The sequence below is a fragment of the Cibotium barometz genome, chromosome 60 (assembly GCF_041138505.1).
Source record: "Cibotium barometz isolate CiBa-2024 chromosome 60, ASM4113850v1, whole genome shotgun sequence".
NCBI lineage: Eukaryota > Viridiplantae > Streptophyta > Polypodiopsida > Cyatheales > Cibotiaceae > Cibotium > Cibotium barometz.
In genome coordinates, this window is record NC_141105.1 from 34279780 (window position 1) to 34291122 (window position 11343).

Genomic DNA, 11343 nt, shown 5'->3' on the forward strand with positions numbered 1-11343 from the left:
GCCGATGCGGGCGGGAGCTGGAGCCATGGTACAAACCCAAAACACTCTGAATTTATGAAGTGGGATAGTAAGAGGCCGCCCCCATAACCCTCCACTTTTGGATGTAATAGTAGGTTTGTAGAGGCTAGAAGGTGCTCAAAACACCCTATACACCATCCAGAGAGGGCCTTTGAGAGAGTAAAAGCTGACAGGTTGTAAGCTTTTCTACCGGTAATGCAATGGCCATGGCAATGGACCACTCACGGCCGGAAACCCAAAACACTCTGAATTAATAATAAACATTCATTAGAGAAAATATCCTACGTACTTATAGCTCACCACAGCATACATTTTTGGAAACCACAGCATACATTTTTGGAAAGTTGGATTCTGTCGTGATGGGTATGTGAGAGATGAACGATTTGCAGCAAAAGAGCCCATTGAGTCCTCCTGCAACATCCTGCAGCGGCAATGGCGGCAGCAGCGGCGGCAGCAGCAGCATCATCAACAACAATAACAGTAGCAACACCTTCCTTTCTGCTGCTGCATCCGGCCCCTTTGGCTCCCCCCTTTCTTCTTCGCCTTTCCCGTGGGGCACCTGGGAGGACCTACTGCTGGCCAGCGCTGTGCTGAAACATGGAACATGCAACTGGACCACGGTCTCCCGCGAGCTTCAAGCCCGCGCCCTGCTCGTATCTCCTTCTCTCTTCTCCGCAGAGGTATGCCTCTCTCTCTCTTTCTCTCTCACACCCGAGTTCAAGTCCCACCGCTGGTCGTATATGCCCTCGTGACGTTAATATCTCTCTCTCTCTCTCTCACACACACACACTCTTATTCTAACCCTAGTCCTAACTTGCTCTTCCCCCCTCCATGCAGGCCTGCAAATGCAGATTCTGGACCCTCAATGGCCGCTTCTCCAGTTGCGGTAACGCCAACAGCGGGTACTGATTCTTTCGTCCATTAAACCAAATGGTGACCTCGTGCTCTGATTCTTGTCCTGTTTGATCTAAGCGTTTGTGAAGCTAATTACAGCAGATAAATTGTTAAGTCAATTTAACAGACTGCCTTCTCCTATCGTACTTGTCATGACTATTTTATTAGATGACAACTTTGATGGTGAAGTAATGTGGTCCTTGTTATGGTATCCTCAATCTATAAGCGAACCTTGATTGTGTTAACCCAAAAGACAGTCTTCTGCTATGGATCTTGTTGTGTGTAACCTATGATGTAAGCTTCTGTTCTTGTTCTTGTCCTTGTAAAACTAGCAGGTAACCCTTTGCTCTGATATTGGTTTTTAACATAGTAGATGAGGTTCTGCTATGGCTCTTGTTATGTTGAACCTATCAAGCAACCTTGGTGTGGTGCTTTGCCCTGTTTAATGCAATCAGATCAGTGCTTGTCACATTTAACCCAGCAGATTATCTGCTACCCGGTGCTTATTCTGTTAATCCTAGCAGATGACCTGCTGCTATCGTGTTTGTCATTGACAGCATGGTTTTTAACATGCGTGAAGCATACACATACGAGTATGAAAGTATGTTTGGCTCACTTGGGCTGAAACATACGTGGCCCTAATTATAGTTTCACCAAATTATTGGCAGTTTCAAGTATGTTTGGCTCACTCGGGCTGAAACATTCGTGGCCCTAATTACATTATATTTTATACGCAATAAATCATAGTTTCACCAAATTATTGGCAATGGGAAATGAGAAGAGAACATTTCATATGTCACGACTCTCCACCAAAAAACGGGCTTTTTTTCAGCCCCGAAACTTTTTTTCCCCCAAAAAAAGGGTCACGTATGTTTCATGTATAACATACTTATATTTAACATACGTTTGCAAATGTTGCTTGTTCAACCATATGCGCATGTTAAAACTATGATTGACAGCCTATCAATTTCAGGAGTGGTCTACCCCAAAAGTTCAACCTTGGAGGATTCCACATGATCTGTTTCAACTTCAGAAAAAGCTTCTTTTTTGGATCTTCTTCTGCTTACCCAGCAGGCCACCTTCCACCCAAACTGCATGGCATGCTAGCACATCCTAGGATCTCGCTATCCTGGGAGTTTGGCCCAGCACAGAACATTCTTTTCTGGTGCTTGCTAACCTCGCAGCTATTGACCTTCTGAAATGCACGCTATTTCAACTCTCACCTAAGATGCCTTGGGATTTTGTAGTGTTATTGCTTGTGAAGGAGCCCTCAGAATGTGTTGTGGTTTTCTGGATGTCTGCAGGGATGGCAAGATTCCTTGGTTTGAAGAGCTCCGAAAGCTTCGCGTTGCTCAACTCAAAAGAGAGCTTGAACATTATGATGGCTCTATAGGGTCAGCCCTTTAGTGACTCTAAAGTTTTCGCCTTCTCCCGCATGGGTTTTTATTCTCCCTTTGCAATGCCAATTTTATGTGTTTTTGGCTGTTTTTATTATCAGATTGCTGCAGAAGAAATTGAAACGGCTGAAAGCTGAAAATGCTGGATTTGGAAACTCGGTAGCAAAGGATTTACCTGAGCAAGATAGTCTGCCCAAGCAGAGCTCCACTGGCACGGACGAAGTTGAAAGACATTTGGAGGTTTGCTCCACAGGTGACAGAGTGTCAACAGAACAACTGCCTGGGACACTTTGTGAGGTCTCGTTGGCCCTAGAAGTTGTGAAAACTTGTTGTAATGCTGCCTCCACATTTGCCTGGGATGTCCGAGGAGTTCAAAACACAAATCTGCCTTCTGATCTGCAGGAATTGTCAACGCTTGAGAATGCTAATTGTAATGTGTCTTTAGGCTGTGCTGTCGACCAAAACACTGGAGATCAACAGCTCACAGAAACAGAGGGATGTCACAAGTCAGACAGAGTTGACCAACTAACCACCATTGGGGCAGGGCAAGAAATGCACGGGGCTCAAGTTTGTGTGCGTAGCAACTTGGAGGACAAGACAGACTTTTGTGGGAGCAAAAACGCAGAGAATGAAGGCCCTTTCCAGAACAGTGCCCTTCCATATGGTGCAGCCATTGAAACCTGTAAGTCAGTGGATATGGTTATTGAAAGTGTAGCTAATCAAGTACCTGCCATTGGTGCTGTGCAAGAAGTGCTTGAGGCTGAGGCTTGTCAGGATAGCATGTTGGAGAAAAAGTCCGTTTTTTCCAGGAGTAGAGAGCTGGAGGATGAAAGACCTGCCCGAGACAGTGGCTCTGTATGTAGTGCTGCAATGGTGCTCAGAAAGCCAGTGGATATTGATGTTGAAAATATCGAGGCCAATCATTGTCAAGTGTTGCCCATGGAATCAGCACCATGGCAAGTCAGCAGTGTGTCCAAGGAAGAAAAGGCCTCAGGTACCAAAGAAAATGATTTAAACCTTGAAGGCTATGAGCTCAATTCTCTCCCTGGAGCTAATGCCATGGATCTACTGAGGATTGCTTATGAGGATGGAACCCCTGTCTCTACTCCTGAAACTGTAGATACTCAAGACGTAGAGCCAGAAGGAATCGTGGAATTGGATCCTTTGTGTTCAGCAGTAGATTTCAAAATAGATACCCATATTAAGGATTTGATTGGCTCAAATGTATCTGAAGAGTCTGGCAATGACACCATTGTGGCAGAGCTTGAATATCCAGAGCAGAAACAGAGCTTGGCATTTGAATCAGGTGGAAAAGAGGTTCAAAGTCTTGGAGCAATGACAGGTTTGGATCTGTCGGAGAGTTTGGGAATTAAGACAGAAGTGACCAAACTTAGCTCTGCTTTGGAACTTGAGCATCTAAGTGAATATTCGACTGGCCAGGCTGAAGACAGCATGGTGGTATCTCTAGGAGGAAATCTCAAATGCGAGGATCAAAATTTGGAAGAAAAAATTGACTTGCTGGAGCATGTGGCAGAAGAACCTTACCTCATTCCCAGTGGAACTGTCCCCAAAGTAGAGCTTGAGAGTGAATCTCCAACTGGTCCAAGTGAAGAAGAAAAAACAGCCAGCCTCGTTGGACCTTTCAAAAGAAGCATCAAGCATGATTTTCAGAGTTTGAAAGAAATGGCAGGTACAGACTTGTTGGATCGCTTGGAAAACCTAGCAGGAGAATCTAACATAAGCCTTGATGATGGGTGTGTGCCCAAACTGGAGTTTGTGAGTGAAGATCTGGCTGGTTTGGTTGAAGAGAAGGGTGAAGTTAGTCTTCTAGGGGCAAAAGAACTCGACATCAGCTCCAAAGGACCTGCCTCAAAACAGGATTTTGTGACTGAACACTTTACTTGTCCAGTGGGCGAAATGGATGAAGCCAGCCAGGTAGTATCCTCAGGAAGTCCAAGGTTGGTCGATCTGAAAATGGGATCTGCTAGCTTTCTTTCAGCCAAAAACTCCAACTCAGAGATGACAGGGCTTGCATTCGTGGAACAAGCTGAAAGCAAGGATTCTATCCTAAAACAAGGTGTGCAAGGCAGTATGGATGAAGCTGATAATCAAATGTATAAGGCTACCTCTTGTGATTCTGATGGAAGAAGTTTTATCATGGAAGTAGCGTATGAGTCGAGCAGTAAACAGTGGGAACCCAATGAGCTTGGCTGTAAAGAAGAGGTGCCAGACAATCTAGGTGAAGCTGATAATGAAATGCAGAGGGCTAGTTCTCTTAATGTAGATGGAAGAAGCTCAACCATGGAAGTAGAAAACGAGACCGTCAGTAAACTGACAAAATTTGAAGGTGGTTTAGTGCAGATAACTGGTGGCAAATCTTCTTTGGATGCAGGCCAGTCGAGCCTTTCTGTTGAAACTGAGCTTAAAGCAGACAAAGATGTGCTTGACGAGGATGGGCTTCTAGTGGATCTAATGAAGCTCAAGGGAACAGACTTAATGAATCTGCGGAAAAGGAAGACTCCTCTTAGAAGTGTTAACAATGTGGAAGCATCCAGAGATCAGGGGCTGCCAAAAGAGAGGGTTGATGAGACTGTAGCCAATAAACAGCTGAAGCTGTCGAGGTCTGCACTGGAAGACATGAGTGAGACTCCAACTGATGTTGCCCCGAGTAAAGGAGGTGGTAGGGCAAAAAATTTCAAGATCAGGTTTCGTATCCTGGAGGGGTTTGCAGAAAACTCTGACCAAGCTGCACTTTCCAGCAATGTCTCAAATACTGAATCACATGATTCATCTGGAGGTAAGGGGCCTGCCGTAGAGGTTTTCTCAACCCGCAGATCTCGCCTTAAATTGCGGAAGCTGGTATCTTCCAGTGAAGAACCTGCTAAACCAAAGAAACTCAGAGATGGTGGTGCTCTCTCTGAGGCCTTAAAAGCTAGCATCGGAAAAGCTGAGGAAGTGGTTTCAGAGCTGGGGGATGAGGAAGGTAGCCAGCTTGAGAATTCTGGACGGGTTTCTACTGATGGCAAGCCTTTGATTAGAATGGAGATGATCTCAGAGAAGAAACTGCTTCCAGATCTGCTCACCCTGTTGGAATGCTTACGCATGATAAGTGCGCACAGATTTGCACCCTTGTTCAAATTGAGGCCAGAAATCCAGGTCAAATCACTCATGCTTTTGTTTTTTAATGCCCCCTTGGAGAGTCTTCTTAAGAGCTATTTTTTTTCTTGGTTGAAGGTTTTGAAGGACTTAGTTGCTTCATAGTTCTGAATCTCACATATGCTATGATTTGTGTGCAGGGCAATGCTAGGTATAGAGGTCTTGTCAAGAGGCATATGGATCTGAACACTGTGAGAAGTAAACTGGAGGAGGGAAAGTATTCAGGAAATCAGGAGTTCTTTTGCGATATGCTGCTGATCTTCAGCAATGCTCTTGTGTTCTACACTAAAGAATCCCAAGAGTATGGTGCTGCCCGTGTTCTCCGTGAGTTTCTCATCAAGGAAATGGAAAGACTGCTCAAGAAAGAGGCTCTCCACAGAAGCGCTGCTACCAGTCAAGCAGTCAAGTGCAATGAGTTGAAGGTCCTGAGAGACTTCAATGGGAGCAGTAGTGCGACCACTTCTGATGGTAAGAGGCAAGGGTCATTAAGGTCAGCTTCTTGTGATCATGCTAGCTGTGAGGCTGATTTAGATGGTGAGGTTGGCACAAACGAGCTAGATTTGGTGCCAGCAGTAGTTGCCCAAGAGTATGGGTTGGAACAGAGTCCTCCAGATAAAGAGCTAGATCGGGAGGAGAAAGAGCAAGGAGTCCAGGATACAAGCAAAATCTTCAGAAGGGGCAAAACCAGGGCAAAGGTGCAACGAGTTGAACTTGACAAGCCGGACAAGCTCTTTGGTACAAAAGAGAGAGTCTCCAGAGAGAAGCTTTCAAGGAGTTTAGAGGATGTGAATGCAAAGATGTCTTCAAAGAGAGAACCACTGGCTACGAGTCAGGGGGTGAAAAGGGCCCCTCAAATCTCTTCTAGGTCTCTTAAGGACCATGCCGTCAGAAGGGAGGCCGCCGACAATAGCAGAAGCTCAAAATACGGCTCTGGAAGGCAAGTTGCAGTACTGCAAGGAGAAACAAGGAAAAGTTCCAGTGGTGGACGATCCTCCCGAAGTGCACAGAAATCCAAACTATCCTTCCCTAAAGGGCATCAAGCATCAAGTCAGCTGCAAAAGCGGGCCAGAACATGAGTAATGTCGTACTATTTTCTATGCAGGTTGTGGGCTGTGTCAAATCATTTGCCTGATGTCCAGCCAGTTCTGTATCAAGAGCCTGTGCATTTGTTTTCTATGAGCTAGTGTTTTAGTTACGTAGGAAGTTTGGTGCCTGTTTTCTAGTCTTTCCAGGCAAATGATTGTAATTATCCCCATTTTTTGTGCCCAAACTTACCCACCTGCTGGTTCAAATCGCTTTCAAGTCTTGTGTATATATGCTGCTGCTGACTTACATGAATTGAGGGTGGGGATAAATGGATAATCTGGTCAAAGGCATTAATATTTTTGAGTGATGTGCAGGTTTGTTTTTTACTAGCCCAAAGGTAGAATTGGCATTATGAAAACATTCCTACAGCATATAAGCTGTACAATTTTGTTCAGTTCTGAGCCATGCTTGATATTGAAGGCTGCTGGGTGTTGGCAGATAGGATACCTATGATGCTTGCAGAAGTATAAGAAAATCTAAGCATATGGAGGCTTATTTTTTTATCACTCTAGTAGACGTGAATCTATGAGGATTTTTCTCCAAGCAGGAAATTTGATCTTGTCATTCAACAAACGTCATTCAAGTGTGCATTCAAACGCTATTAAATTTTCCAACATCTTTGAATTTATTCCAACCATACGAAATAAATATCACAATAGTTGGTTCATGGACTCACCTTACATTTTGAATGAGGGTCTTAATTCCAATCTCAGAAGGCTTGGGGGCTCAACCTATGTATATGTAGTGCAGTGCGGTAGCGTGATGGGGTTTTTTAAATTGAGAGACTCCATGATGTGTACACGTATGAGGGGGTCAAATAAATGGTTTTGTAATGTAATTCATGTATGTAAATTTACAAAGGAAGGCTGGAAATTCAGAATCTGAACATGTAGACATACAAGAAAGAGGGGGGGGGGGGGACAATTATGTGAAAATATATTAAAATTTAAGAGTAGCGGTATTTTAAAATGCAGGTATATACAAATGTGGTTATAAGGGTTTATATATAGTGTCCTAGAGCACATACAAATATCATATTATTTAGTTTGAGGGCACACTTTGCATCTAGATTAGAGCTTTGAATTGAACAAAGAGATGCTTATGCAAGGACATATCTTGAAACCTCGTATACCATAGATTATTCCGATGCATTGGTGGATGAAAAGTTGGTCATGCTGACTAGTGGTGGTGTCCAATTCGGGGAACAGAATGTGTTTGCTAGATGGTATGGCTATGCAAAAAGGGAAAAAGGTGTTTGCTTGTATAGATACTTTCGAGAGTGCTTTTTAGATGGACGAAGCCCATGCAATCCACTCTTCCCATCTAACTTCACACAAGTGGGGAATGTCATGTATTTAGGATGTTTGCATTCCTTTTTAATGGACATCAAAAGAGAGCCAAATGGGGCAACATTGCTGGTCCAACTATTGCCCCTTCTTGCCCCCATTATTAGATTGTCTAATAAAACTATGTGTGAACACCCAAACCCTGTCTCTTACACACTTTGAACTTAGGTCTCACTTTACAAATGGATTTTTTTTGGCTTCTAACAAGATACAACTAGAATGCTTGTTTAGTTGGGGTTGGGGTTGTTGGAATGAATTTTTGTATATAGATGTAAAGATTATCTTGCTAAGTTATAATGTTTTTAGAGTATATCAAGATATATGGTTTTTAAAGTAGAGGATTAGTTTTGGATTGAGCATGTGATGTGATAAAGCTATGGAGATTCAAAAAGAGAGAGAGAGAGAGAGAGAGAGAGGTGATCAACTATTGTATTGGATTGAGAAAGCTCTCTAATACCACGTATTGGATTGAGCATGTGATGTGATAAAGCTATGGAGATTCAAAAAGAGAGAGAGAGAGAGAGAGAGAGAGAGAGAGATAGATGTGATCAACTCAAGAGAGAAAGCAGATATTGTATGACTCAATGCTTTGATTGATTGATCTTTTGGAATGAATGAGTACAATTCTTTTGTAGGGATTAAGCCTTATCTTTTAACTCAATCAAACACAGTGACACATGGCATGGCTATTGACATCACTGCTTACTTCACACATGCACAATATCTTATCCACCTAAGGGTAGTTTCACACACATAAGCACACTTACATATAAGTGAGTGTTCACACTCCTTTATGATTGCATTGGCAGTGCATTATGGTTCACACACATAAGCACACTTACATATAAGTGAGTGTTCATACTCCTTTATGATTGCATTGGCAGTGCATCATGGTTCGAATGCACATCACTTGGATATCAAGACTGCTTTTTTGAATTGTGATTTACATGAGGAGGTTTATGTTTCTCAAGTCTCATGGTTTTATTGAGAAGAGGCATGAGTCTAAAGTATGCTAAAGCATGTATGTTAGGAAAAGCTTTATATAGCCTTTAGTAGGCTCCCAGAGCATGGTATGATTAGATAAACTTGGTTACAAATTGTTTTTGTGACTGTCCAACTGAGAGTACCCTCTATGTAAAGATTATTTTTTGGTCATCATTTTATATGATGACATGCCACTCCTCATGGGCCCTAATTAGGATAAGATTTCAACCTTCAAAGTTAAATTTCAGATGACTTAAGCATTCAATTTATACAACATAATGATGGTATTGTGATGTTGCAGTCAAAGGACATATACAGAGACTGCTTACATGGTTTGGTCTTGAAGACTGTAAGTATGTTATTACACTAATAGAGACAGGTGCTAGGCTCAGTCTCTAGGATGAAGGTGAACCATTTGATGCATCACTTTATCAACAAGATAATGGGTCCTTCATTTATTTATGCATAATATGAGGCTAGACATTCAGTTGGGGTTTCCCAACTATGCACAATCCTAGAAGTAAGCATTATCAGACTGAAGAGAGTATTTCGATACTTACATGGCACTCGGTCCCTTGGGATATTCTATGCTAAGGGGATTGATATTCAACTATATTCTTTTAGTGACTTCAATTGGGCTAGATGTTATGTCACCACACACAAGTGTCCCACTAGACTTGGCTTTTGCTTTCATCTTGGTGATTTATGTATATCATGGCTCAAAAAGAAGAACCATTATATATCATAGCTCAATAAGAAGAGCACCCAATGATGGCCACTTTGAGTTTTGAAGTTGACTATAGGGTAGCTTTTACAGCTATTGTATGTCTCAAACGGCCTTTTGGCACATCTTGGTGTTGGACAATAGTCCCCCACCTCCATCTTCACTAAAACAGCCAGAGTGCATTAGCTGAGAAACCCAGTATTTCATGCTCACATAAAGCACATTGAGGTGCATTATCATTATGTAAGAGAGATGCTCGTATAGAGAGATTAGCTTGGCTTATATCTCTACACATGAAAATGTAGCAGATATGTTCATGAAGCTCTCTCATGAGAAAAGTTTGAAGCTTTTTGCAAATCTTTGGGCTAATAGTGGGTCACACCACTTTTTCCCTCTTTAGAAAGTTTTTGCCCCCGAGCATGTGTACACACTCTTATGAGTGTGTATAAACTTGACCTTATCATGTAAGTTCATTCGTACTCCACTCAACCTCATCAATTTACTTTGAGTGTTGCGCTTCTCTATAATTTATACTTGTTTAATGCACTATCTATGTGTGTTGCCACCTTTGTCTCCACTCCAACATGCATAAGATGGAAAATCACCTTACGATAGGTCGGGTCGGTAAAACCATGTAAAATACACCCCCCTTCCTAATGGTGACCACGTCCTCACATCATTCAAGTTGGTGGTGAAACTGCCGCTAGGAAAGGTGTGGATGGTCTACGATACGCCATGAAGTTGGCGACCAAGGTTGAGTGATATGGTTCAAGGCTGATCCGCAGTCGGATGTAGGGCCAAAAGGTGGGAAGCTTTGTGTAGCCCTAATGGTAGGCAACTTGTTGAGGTGGCATAAAAAGTGATAGACGATGTAGAGGGTCTTCATTGTGCCAAGCCTCTATTGATTGTGGAAGGGTGTGGACACTTCAACATGAGGTTGTTTGGTAGAAGAGATTTTCAACACTCCGTAATTAGCAAAATGAGCACCCACCATGTAATGATTTGCATGCGGAGATGACAGTGTGGATCTTCATAGCACAACATGAGAGTATGGCTTGATATCACAGTGTGATGCTGAGAGGCTTCTTCATGGTGAATACGTCAACCAAGGCAAGGTTGTGTTGGTGATTTTTCAACACTTCGTAATTAGCAAAATGAGCACCCACCATGTAATGATTTGCATGCGGAGATGATAGTGTGGATCTTCATGGTACAACATGAGAGTATGGCCTGATATCACAGTGTGATGCTGAGAGGCTTCTTCATGTGAATGCGTCAACCAAGGCAAGGTTGTGTTGGTGATGACTTAGAGTCAAATCAGAGGATACATGCATGAAAACTCCTTGGAGGTACTTACAAGTTTGGGAGTGTGTATAAACTTGACCTTATCATGTTAGTTCACTCGTGCTCTACTTAACCTCATCAATCTGCTTTGAGTGTTGCGCTTCTCTATAATCTATACTTGCTTGATGCAGTATCTATGTGTGTTGCTATACCTTTGTCTCCACTCCAACATGCATAAGATGGCAAATCACCTTACGATAGGTCGGGTGGGTAAAACCATGTAAAATACACCCCCCTTCCTAATGGTGACCACGTGTATAAACTTGACCTTATCATGTCAGTTCACTCGTGCTCCACTTAACCTCATCAATTTGCTTTGAGTGTTGCGCTTCTCTATAATCTATGCTTGCTTAATGCAGTATCTATGTGTGTTGCTACCTTTGTCTCCACTCCA

At 42.7% G+C, this 11343-nt stretch overlaps 1 protein-coding gene across 1 annotated transcript; it reads left to right on the forward strand.

Moving 5' to 3' along the window:
* Positions 1 to 280: 280 nt before the first annotated feature.
* On the forward strand, positions 281 to 6854 carry LOC147605273 (uncharacterized). Its single transcript, XM_086794254.1, has 5 exons — positions 281 to 698; positions 856 to 920; positions 2217 to 2306; positions 2411 to 5465; positions 5606 to 6854. Exons 1-5 carry the CDS (start codon positions 393 to 395, stop codon positions 6539 to 6541), a joined length of 4452 nt encoding a protein of 1483 aa, XP_086650380.1. The 5' UTR covers positions 281 to 392; the 3' UTR covers positions 6542 to 6854.
* The last annotated feature ends 4489 nt before the right edge of the window (positions 6855 to 11343 follow it).

What these genes read in the sequence shown, in the direction of transcription:
- LOC147605273 (XM_086794254.1), top strand. Translation starts at nt 393, where the DNA reads ATGAACGATTTGCAGCAAAAGAGCCCATTGAGTCCTCCTGCAACATCC. An exon ending in CTTCTCTCTTCTCCGCAGAG is followed by an intron (nt 699 to 855) that starts GTATGCCTCTCT and finishes CCCTCCATGCAG; the next exon opens with GCCTGCAAATGCAGATTCTG. An exon ending in CATTATGATGGCTCTATAGG is followed by an intron (nt 2,307 to 2,410) that starts GTCAGCCCTTTA and finishes TTTTATTATCAG; the next exon opens with ATTGCTGCAGAAGAAATTGA.